At 45.6% G+C, this 24,278-nt stretch overlaps 1 protein-coding gene across 1 annotated transcript in view; it reads right to left on the reverse strand.

Moving 5' to 3' along the window:
* Nucleotides 1–7,641: 7,641 nt before the first annotated feature.
* The window catches only part of VPS52 (VPS52 subunit of GARP complex), a 22,433-nt gene continuing 5,796 nt past the window's right edge, over nt 7,642–24,278 (reverse strand). Inside the window, exons 13-20 of the mRNA XM_032140546.2 lie at nt 22,830–22,948; nt 22,422–22,545; nt 22,058–22,153; nt 21,822–21,929; nt 21,535–21,600; nt 9,219–9,330; nt 8,875–8,993; nt 7,642–8,352 (exon numbers count right to left, since the gene is read on the reverse strand). Of these exons, the coding sequence (XP_031996437.1) occupies nt 8,206–8,352; nt 8,875–8,993; nt 9,219–9,330; nt 21,535–21,600; nt 21,822–21,929; nt 22,058–22,153; nt 22,422–22,545; nt 22,830–22,948 (891 nt within the window). The 3' untranslated portion in view covers nt 7,642–8,205. The remainder of the gene's footprint in view (nt 8,353–8,874; nt 8,994–9,218; nt 9,331–21,534; nt 21,601–21,821; nt 21,930–22,057; nt 22,154–22,421; nt 22,546–22,829; nt 22,949–24,278) is intronic.

Raw genomic sequence — 24,278 nt, forward strand, 5'->3', positions numbered from 1 at the left:
AAATGAAACGTAATTTTCTATCTTTGTTTGCCCTTTGGTATCCTGGATGAAGAGCCCTGCATTACTCTGGGCACAGTGGCTCATGCCTGCAATCCCAGCTACTAAGGAGGCTGAGGTAGGAGGATCGCTTGAGCCTAGGAAGTTGAGGCTACAGTGAGCCATGATCGTGCCACTCACTGCACTCCAGCCTCGGCAATAGAATGAAATGAAAGAAAGAAAGAAGGAAGGAAGGAAGGAAGGAAGGAAGGAAGGAAGGAAAGAAAGAAAGAAAGAAAGAAAGAAAGAAAGAAAGAAAGAAAGAAAGAAAGAGGAAGGAAGGGAGGAAGGAAAAGAGAGAGAAGGAAGGAAGGAAGGAAAGAAGGAGAGAGAAAGAGAAGAAAGAAGAAAGGAGGGAGGGAGGGAAAGAGGGAGGGAGGAAGGAAGGAAGGAAGGAAAGAAGGAAAGAAAAGAATGAAAGGCCAGGCGCGGCAGCTCACTCCTGTAATCCCAGCACTTTGGGAGGCCAAGGCAGGTGGATCACCTGAGGATGGGAGTTTGAGATGAGCCTGACCAACAAGGAGAAACCCCATCTCTACTAAAAATACAAGATTAGCTGGGCATAGTGGCGCAAGCCTGTAATCCCAGCTACTCGGGAGGCTGAGGCACGAGAATTGCTTGGCCCAGGGAGGTGGCGGTTGTGGTGAGCCGAGATCGTGCCATTGCACTCTAGCCTGGGCAACAGGAGCGAAACTCCATCTCAAAAAAAAAAAAGAAAGAAAGAAAGAAAAAAATAGCTCTGCATGAGACCCAGTGATGTCTCAGAGTGGGAAGGAAGCCAGGTTAACATGTTGCCCCTGCATTCAACAAGCCCTTAGGTTGACAGGAGGTGCCTCTCCCAGCTTTACATTCAGAGCCAACCTCCCCAGGAGGCTCTTTTCCATCCTAAGCCTTGTTTCAGGGATCAGGGAGTGGAAACTCTCCCCATGCCTGCATGCTTCCATCTGAACCACTACTGAAGGCTCTTCTACTATTCAAAGCCCCTAAGGATGTAACATTTGGAGAAAAGATGCTAAAAAGGCCTGGTACTCAGAGACAATGTTCTCCAACTGTTTGAATGGGAGCATCAAATGAGTCCCCAGCCTTGAAGGTTAGGTTGGTCTGGGGAGGAAAACTAATTGTCCTTTCAGCTTAGCTATATCATCATTCCCAAGGCAGACGTTCAGAAGATTCTTTTCTAGCTCATAGGGAAAATGACAGTTAATCCTATGACAGCCCCAAAGGCAGAGGACATGGGATGTGGTATCAGGAACCTGGAGGACATGATTTTGCAATGGGGTACACAGCACTTAAGTGAGGGAAACCACCAGGAAGCGGTACTGATCCTGGAATTCCCTTCATGTCACACAGGGACAGAGAGGAACTAACATTTTCTAAGGACTTATTCCATACCAGGGGCTGTACATTCTGTGTCTTATATCTGTTACAAACTGTTTCTTCATAAGGCAGGTGATTTGTTTTTCTTTTCTTTTTTTTTTTTTGAGACAGGGTCTCGCTCTGTCACCTGGGCTGGAGTCTAGTGGTGCCATCTCGGCTCACTGCAACCTCTGCCTCCCCAAGTGATCCTCCTGCCTCTCAGCCTCCACAGTAGCTGGGATTACTGGCATGCACCACCACACCCAGCTAATTTTTGTATTTTTGGTAGAGACAGAGTTTCGCCATGTTGCTCAGGCTAGTCTCGAACTCCTGTGCTCAAGTGATCTGCCCACCTCAGCCTCCCAAAGTGCTAGGATTACAGGCGTGGACCACCATGCCCTGCCTGCTTTTCATATATATATATATATGTTCAAGCAATTTTCCTGCCTCAGCCTCCCAAGTAGTTGGGATTACAGGCACCTGCCACCATGCCTGGCTAATTTTTGTATTTTTAGTAGAGACAGGGTTTTGCCATGTTGGCCAGGCTGGTCTCGAATTTCTGACCTCAGGTGATCCACCTGCCTCAGCCTCCCAAAGTGCTAGGATTACAGGCGTGAGCCACCGCACCCAGCCTTTTCATATGTATATGTATATACGTATATATATACATATATACGTATATATATACGTATATATATACATATATACGTATATATATACGTATATATATACATATATACGTATATATATACGTATACGTATATACATATATACGTATATACATATATATGTATATACGTGTATATATATCTATATATGTATATATATAGATATATATATTTTTTTGAGACGGAGTTTTGCTTTTGTTGCCCAGGCTGGAATGCAATGGCGCAATCTTGGCTCACCACAACCTCCCCCGGGTTAGGGCAATTCTCCTGCCTCAGCCTCTCAAGTAGCTGAGATTACAGGTATGCGCCACCATGCCTGGCTGATTTTTTATATTTTTAGTAGAGATGGGGTTTCTCCATGTTGGTCAGGCTGGTCTTGAACTCCAAAACCTCAGGTGATCCGCCCACCTCAGCCTCCCAAAGTGCTGGGATTACAGGCGTGAGCCACCACGCAGGGCCTATTTTCATATATTTTTAACTAAATTAATAAATCAGGCTGGGGCAGTGGCTCATACCTGTAATTCCAACACTTTGGGAGGCTGAGGTAGGAGATCACTTGAGCTCAGGAGTTCAAGACCAGCCTGGGCAACATGGTGAAACCTCATTTACCAAAAAATACAAAAATTAGCCAGGTGTGGTGGCACATGACTGTAGTCCCAGCTATCCCAGAGGCTGAGGTGGGAGGATTGCTTAGATCCATGAGGTCAAGGCTGCAGTAAACCGTGATCATGCCACTGCATTCCAGCCTGGGTAACTGAACAAGACTCTGTCTCAAAAAACTAAAAGCTAGCCAGGCGTGGTGGCTCATGCCTGTAATCCTAGCACTTTGGGAGGCCGAGGCAGGCAGATCATATGAGGCCAGGAGTTTGAGAACAGCCCAGCCAACATGGCAAAACCCTGTGTCTACTGAAAATACAAAAATTAGCTGGATGTGGTGGTGCATGCCAGTAATCCCAGCTACTCAGTAGGCTAAGCCAGGGGAATCGCTTGAACCCGGGAGGCGGAGGTTGCAGTGAGTCGATTTGGTGCCTCTGCACTCCAGCCTGGGCAACAGAGCGAGACCTTGTCTCAAAAACACAAACAAATAAACAAAACTCCAAAAAACTGAAAAGTAAATAAATAAGTAAAACAAAACAAAACAAAATGTGGACGCAATAGCAAAGGCTTGACCTTGCTCCAAAATCACAGGTTTTTTTTAAGCTGCGTTCTTATAAACTTGTTCCGAATGAGATGAAGATAAACTTCTGCTGAGAGGGGCATGGTCATGACTTACAGTGTGGGCAGGACAAAGTATTTTCCTTCACACACACACACACACATACACACACACTCACCTTCACACATACAGTGTTATTTCTACTAAGTTGTACTTGATTCTTCTCCAGTGGCTCTGTCTGGAGTTTATTTAATGTTACTAGTTTGCCAATGAATAGACTAAGACAATAAGCAATTTTGCTTTTATTTATTTTAAAAAACGGCTTGTTAGTCATATGAGAAAACAAAGTGAAGAATAAAGGTAACTACTGCATGTACCACAGTAGCGAGAGGAAAAAGAGTGTCAATTAATCTAACTGATATTCAGAGGATTGCATGGCTGTTAGTGATGGAGTCAGGATTTGGGCACGTGTACATTTGTTGGATTTTGCTACCTGGCATCTACATCCCATTCGTCTGGTAGCAGGATCCCATTTTTGCGTTGGGGCCATTATTCTCCAACATTGGGTAGTCTATGGTACTATTCCTCAAGGGACCCTCCCCTTCCTCAGATGAGTGTGAGCACCTGACCCACCCTAAGCCTATTGGAGTTCTCTCTCTTTGATCCAAAGTAGAAGCACTGACCATTGGTGTCTGCTGCCTGGACGCTGGAACTATCCTGGCTTCTGTCCTTTTCAAAGACCGCCTGTTAAGCTTTTCCTTCAGTTCTGTAAATATCCTTTCAATAATTTACTATTACTTATTAATCTGTTGCTTCTCTACAACCAGCTGCCTCCTCAGCTCCATGACTCCCAGCCTGGAGTCATAGAACAAAAGCTGAATGTGGGCACAGAAGGTTCAGCCACTGAGTGCCTATATGGTTTTGAGCTCACTATTTGAAATTCAAGCTTATTACCTGAAACAGGAAGAACACCTCCTCATAAGGCTGGTATGTGAATTCAATTAGATGAAATATGTGCTCTCTGAGATCAAGGACTTTGATTAGTCTCCGCTGAATCCACAGTGCCTATCACAGAACACAGACCAGAGCTTCAATAAATATGTTGGTTTAATGACAACTGCTTCTGAAAACACTTTGTTAACGCTAGTACGTAACACGAATAGCTGTGTCCATTATGTCCAGGATGAAGTCAGCCAATTTTGATTCTCCTCTCCTTAAAGTTTTGTTGCTTTCTCTTTCTTTCCTTGAATCTTCACACTAAATCTACATTGTTTTTTAATTTTTTAAAAAGAGATAGGGTCTCACTCTGTCACCTAGGCTGGAGTGCAGTAGTGCAATCATAGCTCACTGCAATCTCTAAGTTCTGTTCTCAAGCAATCCTCCTGCCTCAGCCCAGCAAGTAGCTGGGACCACAGGCATGGGCCACCATGCTTGGCTTTTTGCTTTTTTTTTTTTTTTTTGTAGAGATGGGTCTCCCTGTGTTGCCCAGGCTAGTCTCAAACTCCTGCGCTCAAGATCCTCTGGCCTCTGCCTTCCAAAGGGATTACAGGCATGAGTCACCACCCTGGGCCTCTGACTACTTTATTTTAAAGCCCAGCCAATTTATATCTTTTTATTTTTATTTATTTATTTTTTTTGAGACAGTCTCACTGTCACCCAGGCTGGAGTGCAGTGGCCATCTCGGCTCATTACAACCTCCGCCTCCCAGGTTCAAACGATTATCCTGACTCAGCCACCCTAGTAGCTGGGATTATAGGCAGGTACCACCATGCCAGGCTAATTTTTGTATTTTTAGTAGCGATGGGTTTTCGCCATGTTGGCCAGGCTGGTCTAGAACTCCTGACCTCAAGGGATCTTCCCGCCTCGGCCTCCCAAAGTTCTGGGATCCCAGGTGTCAGCCACCTCGCCCGGCTGCCTGATATCTTAAAATCAGAAAAGCCACCCATCTTAAGTGGAGGGTAGGTGGGTCCATATTTACAGGAATGGAAGAAAGAAGGATGTTTCTTCTCTCTTTTGTCCACGTTCAGCAGCTCTGAAATTAATGCCAAAGCAAGCAAACGCCCGCCCCCCGCCCCCTGCCGCCCTCGCCTTATGCCGAGACTTTGCTGTTGAACACAAAGTAAATGTTTCCCAGAAAGCCCAGTTTAAGAAACAATTCAGGGCGAGGTGAGGGCACAAAGGTAGAGAAATAAGGGGAAATGATATTTCTTTAAAGGAATAGCACGAGGGGCCGTTACAGCCCATGAGGACATCTCCAAGTCCTTCTATATGACACTAGGGACCCCTGTGCCATATACAGAGACTGTTCTCAGAGATTAGCAGGAGGAAAGAGGATATTGACACAGTTCTGTCCTTCGAAATGATTCCAGATGCTTCTGAGTCTGTGAGGCCCCTGTGTCCTCATCAGCAAAACAAGTGAGGGAGAAGTTTGAGGAGTGATGACCCTAGCAGTTATGGGTTTAAGCCCGGGAATCTTAAGCCACAGAGCAGAGGATTTGGGGGCTGAAGAAAAAGACCTTCCGCAACTCGCCGCCTTCCGAAGCAAGAGTAAGCCGCAGAGGCTGCGCGGGGGTTTGAGCGGAGCGAGAACAGCTCCTTCCCTTGATCATGCTGCCCTCTGGAGGTCAGTATAGGTATCGCCGCTCTCTTTCACGCTATTCTGTCTCTTCATCGTCTGTTCTGGATCATCCTGTCCAGAGAGACCATTGGGTCACAGGGTTCCTGTGGACCCCTGGGGCGAGCTTAATGTCCCCGAAAACTGCGTGCTCCAGTATCACTTGAATGCCCACTGGGTTCCGGAATCAGGAGTCTCCAGAGCTGTCCCTTCGCCTCACGGCTCACGTTCCAGGTCTGCCCCTCAGTGACTTCTGCAACAACACGCGCTTCTCAGTCAGCTCTGAGGATTTGGGTTCTGCGACGGACAGGGGAAGGAAAGAATGAAGGCTGTGAAGAACCGTGGTGCCTGCCTGCACAGCCCTCCCCGCGTGCGAGCATTAGTTGGCTAAAGTCGCCTGTCTCGACAGTCTCCCCTGCGGGGTATCTAGGGACCCTTTCTTTGGGAATCCACGCTCTTTGTCAGAGTAGCCAATGCCTCTCCTGTCCCAAATCTCATACCCTTGGCCCTTCTCCCGTCCTCGCGCTGAGGCTGGAGTCAGGTCAAATGCCAGAACATCTGGATGCCCCAAGAGTGACACCTAGAAGTGGGTGGGCAAGAAACCAGTAGCGGGAAGGGAAAGTGGAGGAGCAGAGGATTCCCGGGGCCGGCGTCTAGGGTGAGCTCGCGGCCCCTCAGAGCCTGGCACACCGCCGCCTGGCATCCGGCAGGCGTGAGGGAACGCATAGCGCAGCGAGCCTGGTGGGGTAAACCCGGAACAACGCGGAGGCGGTGAGCTGGACAAGGGCGAGGTGAGTTAAGGACGCAGTTCTGGCCCCGCCCTCAAGGCATGCCTGGCCAATCAGGAATCGCTGATTCACCACGCCTCTCCTGTGCTCGCCCTCTTCTGCACTTCGGTCTCAGGCGCAAACAGGTTCAAAGTCGCTAGGCCAAAGCGCTGAGATACGGTTTCCCAAGCCAATTAGAGAGCGGCTCTCGGATATGGGGCGGAACCCTGAAAAGGCGAGAGCTGAGATCCCGCTCCGCTCTGCTTTACCACGCCGCCCCGCCGCGTCCGCCAATTAGGAGAGCCCGGAGCCGGATCCCCTCTCAGCCTCAGGAAGCAGCAGACTCCGCTCCGTGGCGGGTGTGCTCGGCAGTCACAGACCCACTCAGGACACCTCCCGTTGCCAGCGAGCTAGACCTGCATCCGAAGGGCCTAAGCGGGGAGTAACCGCTTTCTTTCCACCACTCTCCAGGGACCTGGGGAGGGAATGTTTAGGCCGTGGGGGTGGAGGACACAGGAAACATCCCCAAATTACCATTTTTCCTTAACTGCGCCTCTCCTCTTAGGCCTTAAAGGGGTCCCCGTCTCTCTCCAGCCTAGAGCCTAAGTTCAAACGAGGCGTATAGGCGAGGACAGCAGGAAGGCTCCAAGTCAAACAGAAATGGATGGTATGAATTTCTCCTGGTCTGCCCCTGCCCCAGCGGTGTGGGTGTGGGTTGGGTGCTGCAGCCCCCGAAAGGGGCTGTCACAGCCACAACCAGAGGAGCTACGGAGCTGCTACGGAGGAGGGATTCCAGAGTCAGCCTGGGCTTGTCCCAAGGGAGCCCTCGGGACAGTGTCTGGGGCTGCACGGCCTGGTTCTCAGCCTTTGCAGCATCTATTTTAGCCAGGGGCCACCTTCTTCCAATGGCCTGGAAGTAGCTAGAGGTTAGAGATTACACCCACCAGAAGGGATGTAAACCCAGGAAGTAGTCAGAAAGGAAAGGTCACTCTAGAGATGGGGCCACCTGAAAACCTTCAGGAGGAAGGAGAAAGGAAACGGGAGAAGTGTCATGTCATATTAAATATTTATTTTCTGCAGACTGACTTCGGAGTAATTCTTGAGCCAGGAGTGGAGGGGTTAGTGTTCAAATTGCTGAGATCTTAGGTCAAAAAGCTACAGAAATCACTTTGAAAAACACAATGACTTAGAGGCAATCACCCCTTGCCAGCAATTCCAAGAGCTGAGGCTTCATGCCTCAGGACATGGTGACTAGTTGAGTGAACCAGAGATTGAGGCAGTGAAGGTTTTTACAGGGGAAGAAACAAGCCTTGGGTGTATGGGAGCAGGAAAAGAGGGTGACAGACTGGAGAAATGATAAAGGCCATTTTGGAAGCCCACAGGGAAGTGGTCTTGGGAAACCTGAAGACACTGGGAGACTCAGAAGGCCAAGGGGGATCCAGCTTATCCCGTTGGGCAAGGTGCTGGGAGTGAAGGCAGGTAAGCCATGTCAAGGGCCTGGAAAGCAAGGGGAAAACTGGAAGGGGGACCCCACGTGAAGAAGGGTATGGAATGGGGTGCAGAAGTCCATGGAGATGACTGGCAGATCTCAGGGCAGTTTCCGGCACATCAGAAGTTGGGCTTATGCTTCTTGAGCTCCACCATAAGGTGGTGAATGTTGATGAGCTCAGCCCGGGCAGGGAGGGCTCGGAGCTGCGGCTGGGACAGCACCCGGTGGAAGCGATGATAGAGCTGGATCAGCTGGGTCAGCGCTCCCTGGTCAAAGAAAGTCATTGAGGGATCAAACTGTAAAATGGTGCTAATAGTGATGATTAAGAATCAGGTTAGGCAGCCCGGCGCAGTGGCTCACACTTGTAATCCCAGCACTGTGAGACGCCATGGCGGGCAGATCACGAGGTCAGGAATTCGAGACCAGCCTGGCCAACACAGTGAAACCCCATCTCTACTAAAAATACAAAAATTAGCTGGGTGTGGTGGCAGGTGCCTGTAATCCCAGCTACTTGGGAGGCTGAGGCAGGAAAATCACTTGAACCTGGGAGGCGGAGGTTGCAGTGAGCTGAGACTGTGCCACTGCACTCCAGCCTGGACAACAGAGCTAGATTCTGTCTCAAAAAAAAAAAAAAAAAAAAAGAATTAGGTTAGGGCTCATACAGAACTTTGGGCACAGCTAGTAACTGAAGACCAAGGGTCACTTAGATGATGCTGAGCCCAGCAAAAAGATGGAGGAAGATAATTAATGATGGGTGATCTGAGTGGGGGCTGGGACTTGCAGGTCACCTGAATGATACTGGTGCCATTTCTGAAGTTGGTGAAACTCCGCATTACATCCTGACTCAGAGATTCCACTGATGATTTCCAGGAACTACCAAAGCCACGGATCAGCTGAGTTACCCGGGCTAATAGCAGGAGGAAACAGAGTGTCAGAGAGGGATCTGGCTGATCTTCAACTCCACCAAGTTCTCCCCAAGGTATAGCCATCCTTACCATCAAACCCTCTTTTCTGGTATTCTCTCAATCCCGTCTTTCATACTCTATTCCCCCACCATGTAATCTGCATCCTTTCATTTTTCTTTTCCACTTCCCTTACCACTGATCCCATCATTACCATATTTTCCTCATACCTTCTTCCCCTCGAAGTCGCTCAGCCTGTCCACGCTCGATCAAAGCCTCAGCCTCCTTCACAAATGCCACTAAACCCCCAAAAGGGGGAGACAGCAACTCTTCAATGAATTCCTGGAAAGACACAAACACATATACACAGGTGTCCTGGTGTCAGCAGATTTGCCCACTTCTGGCATCATGACTAATGTAGATCCATGTGAATGGCATCTTTCAGCTGCTGCAAAAGTTAAGGAAAATCCTCTATGGAGAAAAATATCCTCAATCCTAATTTTGGCTCATACAGTTCCCCTGGTTAAGATCAAGCAATGAACTCAAAGATCACTAGACACAAAAGAAGGGCAGCTACCAAGAGAGTCAGTAGACACAATAAGCAATAGCTGCTGACCTTAGAACTATCCAATACGGATAGCAGTTGTACTGTGTGCAATGTCTAAAGTTAAGGATTGGCCAGGCACAATGGCTCACACCTGTAATCCCAGCACTTTGGGAGGCTGAGGCGGGCAGATCACCTGGGGTCAGGAGTTCAAGACCAGCCTGGCCAACAAGATGAAACCCCGTCTCTACTAAAAATACAAAAATTAGCTGGGCATGGTAGTGGATGCCTATAATCCCAGCTACTCAGGAGACTGAGGCAAGAGAATCGCTTGAACTTGGGAAGTGGAGGTTGCAGTGAGCCGAGATCATGCCACTGCACTCCAGCCTGGACGATAGAGCAAGACTCTGTCTCAAAAAAAAAAAAAAAAAAAAAAAAAGTTAAGGATGTAAAAATGACCAATTAGTAAGAACTGTTAGGAATGAACAGACTTGAAAAAAGGAAATTTTTTTAGATATGAAAAGCCAGTTCTAGAAAGTCAACAGATTAACAAGAATTATACAATAAACTAGAATTTATAACTGAAGAAAGGACTCAGAATGTAGCACAGACAGAAGATGGAAAATTTTGAGATAGTAGGAGATACAGAAATATAATTAACGTATCTAGGCACTGAAATTGATGGCTACTAACATCACAAAGAGAGCCAAGAAGACATTATGCGCTTCCTGATGGAAATACGTACCACTACCTCTCAAACATCCCTGTAGAAAAAAGAAAAACTAATTTAAATCTGATCAAGCCTTTCCATCTAATTACACATTTATGAGAAATACAGCAGACAGAGGAAGTTTGGCCACACCATGGAATGCAGTCAGCAAAATCTGAACTGTACATCATTCTAGATGACAAATGACTCAATAACTCAGTTTCTTCCACAAATAAATTGCAGAGGAGAGGGGGTTACGATGGAAGGGAAACCTATAGATTAAAAAAAGACACATATATAGACTTTATATGGATCTTGATTTGAACCATAAAAATCATTTATGAAGGCCAGGCGCAGTGGCTCATGCCTGTAATCCCAGTATTTTGGGAGGCTGAGGCGGGTAGATCACCTGAGGTCAAGAGTTTGAGACCAGCCTGGCCAACATGGTGAAATCTTGTCTCTACTAAAAATACAAAAATTAGCTGGGCCTGGTGGTGGGTGGCTATAATCCCAGCTACTCGGGAGACTGAGGCAGGAGAACTGCTTGAACCCAGGAGGCAGATGTTACAGTGTGCCAAGATCAGGCCATTGCACTCCAGCCTGGGGGCAACAAGAGTGAAACTCTGTCTCAAAAAAAAAAAAAAAAAATCATTTATGAAATAACTGGGGAAATCTGAATAGTTATTTTAAATAAGATAATTTTTTTAAGTGTGATAATATATTGTAGTTTTTAAAACCATTCTGTTACCAGGTGTGGTGGCACACACCTGTAGTCCCAGTTACTTAGGAGGCTGAGGTGGAAGGATCATTTGAGCCCAGGAGTTCGAGGCTGCAGGGAGCTATATCATGCTATTGCACTCCAGCCTGGGCACTACAGCAAGGCCCTATCTCAAAAATAATTTTCTTAATAAAAAATAAAAACATTCTGATACAGATGAAGTGATAATAATGTATAAGATTTAATTCAAAGTAACTGGGGGACACAGAAGGAGGATAAGCAATAGGTGTTGGTATAGATGAAACAAAACTGTCCGTGAACTGTTATACACTGCATATCACTGATGATGTCTGGGGGTTCACTATGCTTTTCTAATAGCATATTGAAATTTCCCATAATAAAATGTTAATTTTTGTTTAATGTAAAAGGGAGATTCAAACAAAAAAACTCATAAAAACAAACAACCCAGACAATAAGATCTGGTAAGAAGAAAGCGAAATTATTATTCCATTTAAAAATAAATTATTAATACAAAAATTAGCCAGGTGTGGTGGTGCATGCCTATGCCTGTAATCTCAGCTACTAAGGGAGGCTGAGGCAGAAGAATCGCTTGAACCGGGAGGCGGAGATTGCAGTGAGCCAAGATCATGTCACTGCACTCCAGCCTGAGTGACAGAGCAGCAACTTGTCTCAAAAAATAAATAAATAAATAAACAAATATATATATAAAATAATTGTATCTTTTCTATTCTTCCCTCAAAATATTCACTTATATCCACTGAGGGTGTCAAATAATATGCTGCAAGGAAGGATCTTTCTATAATCAAGGCATCTTTGTGATGTGATTTTGGACAGAGATTAAATAACCAAATTCAACCTATTACAGTTGCCTAAATGCAGTCTCACACACACATATACAAACAACAATGTAGCAGTGTACGGTGGGGCACATGGAGTAGACTTGCCAAAGAAAAGTTGAACTAACAGGCCGGGCGCGGTGGCTCACGCTTGTAATCCCAGCACTTTGGGAGGCCGAGGCAGGCGAATCACAAGGTCAGGAGATCGAGACCACAGTGAAACCCCGTCTCTACTAAAAATACAAAAAAATTAGCCGGGTGTGGTGGCAGGCGCCTGTAGTCCCAGCTACTCAGAGAGGCTGAGGCAGGAGAATGGCGTGAACCCGGGAGGCAGAGCGCCACTGCACTCCAGCCTGGGTGACAAAGCGAGACTCCATCTCAAGAAAAAAAAAGAAAAGTTGAACAGTGATGACCCCTGCTAGGAAGGAGCCATAAATTATATAATGTGTTGTAAGCATGATATATACACCTGATTTTGAAGACTTCATATTGGAATAAATTTTAAGTATATCCTTTTTTTCTTTTTTTTTTTCGGAAACAGGGTCTTGCTCTGTCACCCAGGCTGGAGTGCAGTGGCACAATCACAGCTCACTACAACCTCAACTTTCCTGGCTCAGTGACTATCCCACCTCAGCCTCCTGAGTAGCTGGGACTAACAGGCATGTGCCAACACGCCCCAGTCATTTTTTTTTATTTTTTGTAGAGATGGGGTTTCACCATGTTGTCCAGGCTGGTCTCAAACTCCTGGACTCAAGCAATCCTCCCTGCCTTGGCCTGTGCTGGGATTACAGGTGTGAGCCACCGTGCTGGCCTCAGTACTATTTTTTATTGATTATATGTTGAAATAATATTTTGGATCTAGTGGTTTAAAAAATTATTTCATCTGTTTCTCCTTACTTTTTAATGTAGCTTCTAGAAAATTTAAAATTATTTAAGTGGCTCACATTTGTTTCTCCTTTTCAATGTAGCTTCTAGAAAATTTAAAATTATTTAAGTGGCTCACATTTGTTTCTCCTTAGTTTTTAATGCAGCTTCTAGAAAATTTAAAATTATTTAAGTGGCTCACATTTGTGGCATGCATTATATTCCTATAGGAGTACTGGTCTGGACTTAGATGAACTTTAAGCTTTCTATTACGCAAAAGAGAACACCTTGATAGCAGAGGAGTGACCAGAGGGAAACAGTGCAATGGGCTTTAACAATCTTTCCTACGTAATATGAAGCAGCGGCTGACCAAAAAGGACCAGAAGCATTGATGGCAGCTGGCGAGTCTCTATACCTGGCAAATCCAGTGACAAATCCCAGCTGCTCTCAGCAGAACAACTGGTTTAAGTGCATCTTTGTGGGTGCCTTAATCTCCTGCAATGATCCCGCCTCAGCCTCCCAAGCAGCTAGAACTACAGGTGCATGCCACTATGCCTAGCTATTTTTTTGTGTTTTAAAGAAATGGGGTCTTAGCCGGGCATGGTGGCTCACACCTGTAATCCCAGCACTTTGGGAGGCCAAGGCGGGCAGATCACAAGGTCAGATCAAGACCATCCTGGCTAACACGGTGAAACCCCCCGTCTCTACTAAAAATACAAAAAATTAGCCGGGCATGGTGCTGGGCACCTGTAGTCCCAGCTACTCGGGAGGCTGAGGCAGAAGAATGGCATGAACCTGGGAGGCGGAGTTTGCAGTGAGCTGAGATCGCACCACTGCACCACTCCAGCCTGGGTGACAGAGGGAGACTCTGTCTCAAAAAAAAAAAAAAAAAGAAAAGAAATGGAGTCTCAAAGATCCCCTCAAACTCCTGGGCTCAAGAGATTCTCCCATCTCAGCATCCCAAAGTGCTGGGATTACAGGCATGAGCCACAGCGCCAGCAACAATTCTTTCAAAATCAGGAATAGGAAAAGGGTTCTCACTATCACCTTTCTATTCAACTTCTAAACATCATCCTAGGAGTGTTAGCCAGTAGAATAAGAAATCAAAAACATAAGACGTTAAAGACAAAAGATTAGAAAAGATTTATTTATTCCTAGTGGGACTAAACATACGTATTATACCCACCTAAAAATATGGCAAACGACTTACAGTGTCTTTGTGCTGAAAATTTAAAAAGGTTATCAAAAGACATTAAAAGACTTTCTTAAAAATTGGAGAAGGAGGCCAGGTGGAGTGGCTCACATCTGTAATCCCAGCTTAGTGAGACACTACAAAAAATTAAATTTTTAAATTTTGTATTCTCTACAGAAAAAAAAAAAAGCCAAGTGTGGTGCTGTGTGCCTCTAGTCCTAGCTACTCGGGAGGCTGAGACAGGAGAAGCACTTGGACCCAGGAGTTCAGGGCTGCAGTGAGCTATGATTGTGCCACTGCACTCCAACCTGAGTGACAGAGCAAAACCTGTCTCAAAAAAAAAAAAGTATAGGGAGCCCATGATCATGATCATGGATAGGAAGTTTCAATATTATAAAGTATCAATTCTTCCAAATTAATCTATAGACAATGTAATTCTAATCAAAATCCTTAAAGACTTTTTAAAATGTGAAAACTTTTTGAGACCAGCCTAGCCAACATGGTGAAACCCCATCTCTAGTAAAAATACAAAAATTAGCTGGGTGTGGTGGCACATGCCTGTAATCCTAGCTACTCAGGAGGCTGAGGCAGGAGAATCACTTGAACCCAGGAGGCAGAGGTTGCAGTGAGCTGAGATTGTGGCCCTGCACTCCAGCCTGGGTGACAGAGTGAGACTCTGTCTCAAAAAAAGGAAAGAAAAATATTTTCTATAAATGGTTCTGGGCCAATCATCCACATAAAAAAATTAAATAGATCCCTACCTCACATCATACACAAAAATTAATTCCAAGTAAATTTCAGACTTAAAGGTAACAAAAAAATTATATATATATATATATTTATTTGTTTATTCTTTAATTTTATTGTTTTTTTTGAGATAGGGTCTCACTCTGTTGCCCAGGCTGGAGTGCAGCAGCGCAAACAGGGCTCACTGCAGCCTTGACCTCCCAGGCTCAAGTGATCCTCCCACCTCAGCTACCTGAGTAGCAGAAACTACAGGTGTGTGCCACTATGCTTGGCTAATATACTTTTTAAATTTTTTGTAGAGATGAGGTCTCACTATACTGCCTAGGCTGGTCTCGAACTCCTGGCTTCAAGCAATCTTCCTGCCTTGGCCTCCCAAAGTGCTGGGATTATAGGCTTTAGCCACTGCACCTGGCCAAAATTCTACAATATTAAGAAGAAAATGTAGCATAATATTTTTCTGGCCTTGGAGTAATAAGGAATTTTTTTTTTTTTTTTTAACGGAATCTCACTCTATCATCAGTCTGGAGTGCAGTGGCACGATCTTGGCTCACTGCATCCTCTACCTCCCTGGTTCAAGTGATTCTCCTGCCTCAGCCTCATGAGTAGCTGGGACTACAGGTGCGCATCACCACGTCCAACTAATTTTTTTGTATTTTTAGTAGAGACGGGGTTTCACCATGTTGGCCAGGATGGTCTCCATCCCTTGACCTTGTAATCCACCCGCCTCGGCCTCCCAAAGTACTGTGATTACAGGCGTGAGCCACCACGCCCAGCCCAGGAATTTCTTAAAGAGGACAAAAATAGCTAGGCATGGTAGATGGTGGCTGTTTAAGCCCAGCCCTTTGGGAGGCTGACGTGGGAGGATCACTTGAGGCCAGGAGTTTGAGACCAGCCTGGGCAACATAGTGAGACTCTGTCTCTACAAAACAACAATAACAACAAAAATTAGCTGGGCATGTGGCACACACCTGTAGTCCCAGTTACTTGGGAGGCTGAGGCAGGAGGGTTGCCTGAGCCCAGGAGGTTGAGGCTACAGTGAGCTATGATCACACTACTGCATTCCAGCTTGGGTGACAGAGCAAGACTGTTACTAAAAACAAAGACATTAAAATGAAGGACAGATAAATTCAATCATATTAAAATTACCAATTTCTTTCATCAAAAAGCAACATTAAAAAAACAAAGGCTGGACGCGGTGGCTCATGCCTGTAATCCCAGCACTTTGGGAGGCTGAAGCGGATGGATCACCTGAGGTCAGGAGTTCAAGACTGGCCTGGCCAACATGGCAAAACCCATCTCTACTAAATATACAAAAATTAGCCGGGCGTGGTAGCACACGTCTGTAATCCCAGCTACTCAGGAGGCTGAAAAAGGATAACTGCTTGAACCCGGGAGGCGGAGGCTGCAGTGAGCTGAGATCACGCCATTGCACTCCAGCCTGAGCAACAAGAGTGAAACTCCGTCTCAAAAAAAAAAAAAAAAAAAAAAAAAAAAAAGGCCAGGCGCGGTGGCTCCAGTCTGTAACCCTAGCACTTTGGGAGGCCGAGGTGGGCGGATCACGAGGTCAGGAGTTCGAGACCATCCTGGCCAACATAGTGAAACCCAGTCTCTACTAAAAATACAAAAAAATTAGCAGGGCGTGGTGGCGGGCGCCTGTAGTCCCAGCTACTCGGGAGGCTGAGGCAGGAGAATGGCGTGAACCCGGGAGGCGGAGCTTGCAGTGAGCCGAGATGGGGCCATGCACTCCAGCCTGGGGGACAGAGCCAGACTCTGTCTCAAAAAAAAAAAAAAAGGTGCAAGGATCTCTTAAGCCCAGGAGCCTGGGCAACATAGAAAGACCCTCATCTCACAAAAAAAAAAAAAAAAAACAAAACAAAAACTAAAAAGACATACTAAAAGATAATCTGTAACCTATGTATAATCAACAAGATTAGTATGTAGATGATACAAAGAACTCTTATAAATAAAAAATACTAGCAGACTTATTTTTTTCTTTATTTTTTGAGAGTCACACTCTGTAACTGAGGCTGGAGTGCAGTGGCATAATCTTGGCTCACTGCAACCTCTGCCTCCCAGCAACCTCCACCTCCCAGGTTCAGCGCCCCTGAGGAGCTGGGGCTACAGGCATGCGCCGCCATGCCTGGTTAATTTTTGTACTTCTAGTAGAGACAGGGTTCTGCCATACTGGCCAGGCTGGTCTTGAATTACTGGCCTCAACTGATCCATCCGCCTCAGCTTCCCAAAGTGCTGGGATTACAGGTGTACACCCTGCCCAGCCACAACCCGATTTTTAAAAGGTCAAATGCTATGACAGCCATTTTACAGAAAAAAAAAAAATTGTATAGTTGTGGTGACACTCCTCACACAGGGCACCAGCTTCGGGGAGTCTGTCCCTTGCAGACCCCTGACTCGGCGACGGATGAATGAGGTACACTGACACACAGATACTCTGCCAGTCCAGCTGAGTGTGTCCAGGCTGTTTACAGACTCCCTGGAGAGTACTGTAAACAGTTGCAATGGCGGCCCTGACCAGCTAGTGAGACTCGCATTTATTCAGTAAAGATTAATTGACAAAGACTTGAGTCAACACCACTACAGGGTAACTGACATTGTGGACTTCCTGAATAGAAAGCAGTTAAGCACCTGCGGTACATCAACGGTTAGTCTTAAGACCACATGAGTAAACAAGCTAGCTAGATAACTTCCCCACATTCCTTTGTTATTACTCTAATTTATTTAACTAAAGGTAAAGATCAGGTCGCCTTCAACCATATCTATTACCGAAGTTAATGCAAACTCTTAGGCCTTCCAAGAGGGTTTGTGGCTATCGTAACTAATATTTTTCCCACCAGCCTGACTGAACCCCTACATATAGTTACTAAACACTTGAAATGATGCTCAATGTTATTAGTAATCAGGAAATTACAAATAAAGACCCACTGAAATACAGGTTGAGTATACCTAATCCAATAATCTGAAATCCAGAATGCTCCAAAATCCGGAAGTTTTTGAGTATCAACATGATGCTCAAAGGTAATGCTCTTTGGAGCATTTCAGGTTTCAGATTTTCAGACTACAGATGCTAACCAGTAAAAATAATGCAAGTAATCCAAAATCCAAAAAAAATCAAAATCTGAAACATTTCTGATCCCGAGCATCTTTAGCAGCATCCTTGGTCTCTAAAAAAAAAAGAAAAAAAATGGCAAAGATCTGATAATACCACATGGTGGAGAAAATGTGGCTCAGTAGGAATTCTTAAATATTGCTGGTGAGAAGGAACTACTTAGGAAAACAACTTACCATTGTCTCATAAAGACTAATACTGCATATCTTATAAGCAGCAAGACTACTGTCCTAGGTTTATACCCAAGAGAAACTTTTGATGAAGATAATCAATATCTACGTGTGCTAAAAGACATGATTATTCATAAAACAATGCTCACAGAAGCAAGAAACTGGAAACAATCCATTTATAGAATATGTTTAATCACACAAGTCATATATGGCAGTGAAAAGGAATGAGCTATTGCCATATGCAATAACATGGCAATATTAGAAAAATTATGCATGAAAAAAATCCTATGATTCTGGGGTTTTTTGTTTTGTTTTGCTGTTTGAGACAGGGTCTTGCTCTGTTGCCAAGGGTACACTGCAATGGCATGATCATAGCTCGCTGTAACCTCGAACTCCTGGATTTCAAGTGCTCCTCTCGCCTTTGTCTCCCAAATAGCTAGAACTACAGGTGCACACCACCATGCCTGGCTTTTTTTTTTTTTTTTTGCCTTGCTGTTTTCTTGCCTTGTCTCATCAGTGTTTATATCATTAAAAAATAAAACAACCCAGTGCAGTGGCTGTTTTGTTTTTTAATGATATAAACACTCACGAACACACCACACAATCCAAGAAATAGCAGCTTGGCAAAAGTCACCATTAAACTATGAAATCCTACTGAAACCATCCCTGTGCTTCTCGTGCACAGGTACTCGTTGATCTAAATGTTGCATTTATTGTGTTATTGCTTTTTTCCCCCTTTTTTGTGTGTGTTCTTGCTTTTAAAAGTAGAGCTATATATATGCCAAAACAAAAATTCATTCTGTTTTTCAGTGTCATTAAAAACAGAATCTGGGCCGGGTACAGTGGCTCATGCCTGTAATCCCAGCACTTTGGGAGGCTGAGACGGGTGAATCACCTGAGGTCAGGAGTTTTAAGACCAGCCTGGCCAACGTGGTGAAACCCCATCTCTACTAAAAATACAAAAATTAGCTGGGCATGGTGGCACGCGCCTGTAGTCCCAGCTACTCAGAGGCCGAGGCAGGAGAATCACTTAACCGGGGAGGTGGAGGTTGCAGTGAGCTGAGATCGTATCGCTGCACTCCAGTGTGGGAGACAGAGCGAGAGTCCGTCTCTTAAAAAAAAAAAAAAAAAAAAAGAATCATAAGATTTTTCACTTGAGGGCAGTAATTCAAGACCAGCCCAGGCAACATGGCGAGACACTGTCTTTACAAAATTAAAAAATTAGCTGGCACACACCTACAGTAAACTCATTTTTGATAAAAGTGCCAAGAACATACACTGGGCAAAAGATAGTCTCTTGGTCAGGCACAGTGGCTCACGCCTGTAATCCTAGCACTTGGGAGGCCAAGGTGGGAGGATCACTTGAAGTCAGGCGTTCAAGACAAGCTTGGCCAACAAGGTGAAATCCTGTCTCTACTAAAAATACAAAAACTAGCCCGGCGTGGTGGCAGGCATCAGTAATCCCAACTATTCAGGAGGCTGAGGCAGGAGAATCACTTGAACCAAGGAAGCAGAGGTTGCAGTGAGCCAATACTGCACCACTGCACTCCAGCCTAGGTGACAGAGCAAGACTCTGTCTGGAAAAAAAAAAAAGAGAGAGAGAGAGAGAGATAGTCTCTTCAACAAATGGTGCTGGGAAAACCGGCTATCCATTACACAGAAGAATGAAACTATATCCCTATCTCTCGCCACATATGAAAACCAAATCAAATGGATTAAAGACTTAAATCTAAGACCAAATTATGAAACTACTACAAGAAAACACTGGGGAAAATCTCCAAGACATTGGTCTGGGCAAAAATTTCTTGAGCCATACCCCACAAGCACAGGCAACCAAAGCAACAATGGCCAAATGGGATCACGTCAAGTTACAAAGCTTCTGCACAGCTGGGCATGGTGGCTCACTCCTGTAATCCCAGCATTTTGGGAGACGGAGCTGGGCGGATCACCTGAGGTCAGGAGTTTGAGACCAGCCTGACCAACACGGTGAAACCCCATCTCTACTAAAAATACAAAATTAGCCAGGTGTGGTGGTACATGCCTGTAATCACAGCTACTCAGGAGGCTGAGGCAGGAAAATTGCTTGAACCTGGGAGGCGGAGGTTGCAGTGAGCTGAGATCGCACCATTGCACTCCAGCCTGGACAACAAGAGCAAAACTCCATCTCAAAAAAAAAAAAAAAAAGCTTCTGCGCAACTAAAGAAACAATAAAGTAAAGAGATAATGAATATTTGCAAATCCCATCTGCCAAGGGATTAATAACCAGAATATATAAGGGGCTCAAACAACTCTACATGACAAAGTCTAATAATCCTATTAAAAAAATGGGCAAAAGATTTGAATAGACATTTTTCAAAAGAATACAAATGGCAAACAGGCATATATGAAAAGGGGCTCACCATCACTATCATCAGAGAAATGCAAATCAAAACTACAATGAGATCTCATCTCACTCCAGTCAGAATGGCTTTTATCCAAAAGACAGGCAATAACAATGCTGGCAAGGATGTGGAGAAAAAGGAACCCTTATACACTGTTGGTGGGAATGTAAATTAGTACAAACATTTTGGAGAACAGTTTGAAGGTTGCTCAAAAAACTAAAAGTAGAGCTACCATATGATTCAGCAATCCCACTGCTGGGTATATACCCAAAAGAAAGGAAATCAGTACACTGAAGAGATATCTGCACTCCCCTGTTTGTTGCAGTATTGTTCACAATAGCTAAGATTTGGAAGCAACCTAAGTGTCCACCAACAGATGAATGGGTAAAGAAAACATGGGACATATACACAATGGAGTACTACTCAGCCATAAAAAAGAATGAGACTCAGTCATTTGCAACAACATGCATAGAATTGGAAATCATTATATTAAGTGAAATAAGCCAGGCACAGAAAGACAAACGTCATGTGTTCTCACTTATTTGTGGGATCTAAAAATCAAAACAATTGAACTCATGTACTCATGTACGAAGAGAGTAGAAGGGGATGGCTACCAGAGGCTGGGAAGGCTAGTGGAAGGCTGGGGAGAAGGTGGGGATGATTGATGGATACAAACAAAAATAGGAAGAATAAATAAGACCTACTATTTGACAGCACAACAGGGTGACTATAGTCAATTATAACTTAATTGTACATTTTAAAATAACTTAGAGTGTAATCGGATTGTTTATAACACAACAGATAAATGCTTGAGAGGATGGATAAAGAAAAAAATAAAATTCATTCTAAAAATAAAAAATTGGCTAGGCATGGTGGCTTGCACCTGTGGTCCCAGCTACCCAGGGGGCTAAGGTGGAAGGATCACTTAAGCCCAGGCTGTTGAGGCTGCAGTGAGCCATGTTCATGCTGCCACTGCACTCCAGCCTGGGTGACAGAGCAACGCTCTGCCTCAAAAAAAAAAAAAAAAAAAAAAAAAAAAAACAAAGACAAAATAAAATAAAATAAAATAGACCAATAATGACAGTATGTTGTGAATCAAGTTACACTAATTCCGCATACCTGAGGTCCATTATGCCACTCCACACACACACACACACACACACACACACACACACACACACACTCACAGAGCTGAAAACAGCACACAAGGCTGTCTCTTCCCTTTTCCCCACACCCCTACCTGTGTCCGAGCATTGAGCAGCTGCTGGAAGCTCTCAACCTCTTTGCTGTCATCTGCAGCCCGCTCCTAAGGGAAGACAAAGGGAAATGTCTAGTTTGGGGAAAACAGTCCTTCACTTCAGGATGTCCCCTTCATTCCACACTTATTGTACTAAGCTGGACACTGTGCCAGACTCCAAGAGTAACACACTGAACAAGACAGGCATCATCTTTGCCCTCACAGAGCTAACAATTCGGGGGAAACCGAATTTTCTGGGTAGGAAGACAAGGAGAAGGAGCACCTATTACCATCAGCACACCCAGCATCATGTCATAGTTGTTGATCAGAAACACAAGCTGCTCCTTCCTTGAGGAGAATTCAGCTGCCACTCGGAGGACAAAATTCTCCACCTCCACCTGAAAAGGCAGAGAGGAAGAGGTGACACCAGAAAGCAAGGTCATCTGGGCCCCATCTGGCTCCTCCTCAGACTCCACCCACTGGCAGCAGCCCTGCTGCTGGGAAGTCTCTCCTGTCCGACCCTCACCTGCAGCTGTCCCAGCAACTGCATGGTCCGTTCATTGGGAATTGTCTGGTTGATGCTGACAAGAGCGGAGGAGAACTCTGCATAGCGGCGTGTGATCTAGGAGAGTGGGAAGGAAAATCACACCCACCTCCTGGCCCAACCAACGCAACCTCCCAACTTCCTTAGCCAACCCACCTCCATGTGATGTGACTCTACCTCCAGTCCCTCCTACCCACAGTGCACCACTCACCATGAGTTTTACCACCCTCCCAGAATGCCTGCTCATAGCGTGGCCCATGACACAACTGTGACCTTGGCCAACCCCCACAATGATGCTTAGAGCCCTGCCTTTCAAGAACCCTTTGTTACCCTTGCCCTCCCTCACATAGTGGGGCCGAGTATCCAACCCCCCTAGGCGCTGGGGGTCAGTGCTTCGGACGCTCTGGACATTCATCTCCAGGATCAGCTCAAACCGTGGCCATAGCAAGGCAAGCACCTGTTCCCAGTACCTGTGGGCTTAATCAGAATCAGAGGTCAGCCGGCAAGGAATGTTGGAGGGGGATGGGAGGGAGTGGGGCATCATTCAGTTTAATGGTCAACAGCTAGTTGTGGGGGTTGGGGGGCAGTGGTTGGAGAAAGGTGAGTCAAAAAGCAGCAGTACTGCCTCCAGAGCAAATGAATGGGAATAAAGGTTGATGATACCAGGTCAGCAGGAGTCTAAGGTCAGGGCAGAGTCATGCAAGACCAAGAGAGTTCGTGGCCTGCTGGGCATCAAGGACCAGAATTCAGTGACCTGTCCAGGGCAGGAACATCCCTCTTTGCTGCAATGTTACGGAACCGGAGAACAATGTGGATACAGAGAAAAACAGCAATGGCGTCGTAGCAGTCAGCTAGATAGGAATCCAGGTGTTTCTGTGTGATTGGGGAACAAGCAGAGGATTAAAAGAGAATGTCAGTTTGTTGTCCTCAGTGACTATGAACAAATGCATGTGTTTCTTTGGGGATGATGCACTGGACAGGACAGAAGGGAGAGACATAAAATGCAACTGCCTCCTGCTTTCCTGTCCACTGCCACCCGGGTGGTCTTACTGCCTTACCCACCAGGATCTATGTTTTTGGCTTTTTGTTTGTTTTTTGGAATGGAGTTTCGCTCTTGCCGCCCAAGCTGGAATGCAGTGGCGCAATCTCGGCTCACTGCAAACTCCACCTGCCTCCCAGGTTCAAGCAATTCTCCTGCCTCAGCCTCCTGAGTAGCTGGAATTACAGGTGCCTGCCACCACACCCAGCTAATTTTTGTATTTTTAGTAGAGATGGGGTTTCATCATGTTGGTCAAGCTGGTCTCGAACTCTTGACCTCAGGCAATCCGCCCACCTCAGCCTCCTAAAGTGCTGGGATTACAGGTGTGAGCCACTGCGCCCGGTGTTTTTGGCTTTAGAGACAGGTTCTTGCTTTGTCACCTAGGCTGGATTGTAATGGTACAATCATAGTTCACTGCAGCCTCAAACATCTGGGCTCAAGTGATGTTCCCACCTCAGACTGCCAAGTAACTGGGACCATGGGTGTGTGCCACCATGCCTGGTTAAGTTTATTTTTAAATTTTTTGTAGAGACAAGGTCTTGCCGCATTGCCCAGGCTGGTCTTGAACTCCTGGCCTCAAGCAATCTTCCTGCCTTGTTCTCCCAAAGTACTGGGATTACAGGCGTAAGCCACTGCACCTGGCCGCACCAGGATCTATGATCACAAGCCTGTCGCAGCAGAGTTCAGGGCTGAGCTTGGGTCAGGGGTCTGAGCGCCAAGATTTGGGGAACCCTCAGTTTTCACGTGCTATTGCCTGATTGCGGGTCAGCAGCAGGGGTAGTCTAAGGGACCCTACGCACTGAGGATTTCATGGGGAGTAACACTGTGACAAGTCTAAGTAACAAGTTTTTTTTTTTTGAGACGGAGTCTCGCTTTGTCACCCAGGCTGGAGTGCAATGGCGCAATCTTGGCTCACTGCAATCTCCTCCTCCCAGGTTCAAGCAGTTCTCCTGCCTCAGCCTCCTGAGTAGCTGGGATTACAGGCCGCGAATGCCCAGCTAATTTTTGTATTTTTAGTAGAGACAGGGTTTCATCACATTGGTCAGACTGGTCTCGAACTCCTGACCTTGTGATCCTCCCGCCTCAGCCTCCCAAAGTGCTGGGATTACAGGCATAAGCCACCGCACCCGACTTTTTTTTTTTTTTTTTTTTTTTTTTTTTTTG

The sequence above is a fragment of the Hylobates moloch genome, unplaced genomic scaffold, assembly GCF_009828535.3.
Source record: "Hylobates moloch isolate HMO894 unplaced genomic scaffold, HMol_V3 SCAFFOLD_20, whole genome shotgun sequence".
NCBI classification, from domain to species: Eukaryota; Metazoa; Chordata; class Mammalia; order Primates; family Hylobatidae; genus Hylobates; species Hylobates moloch.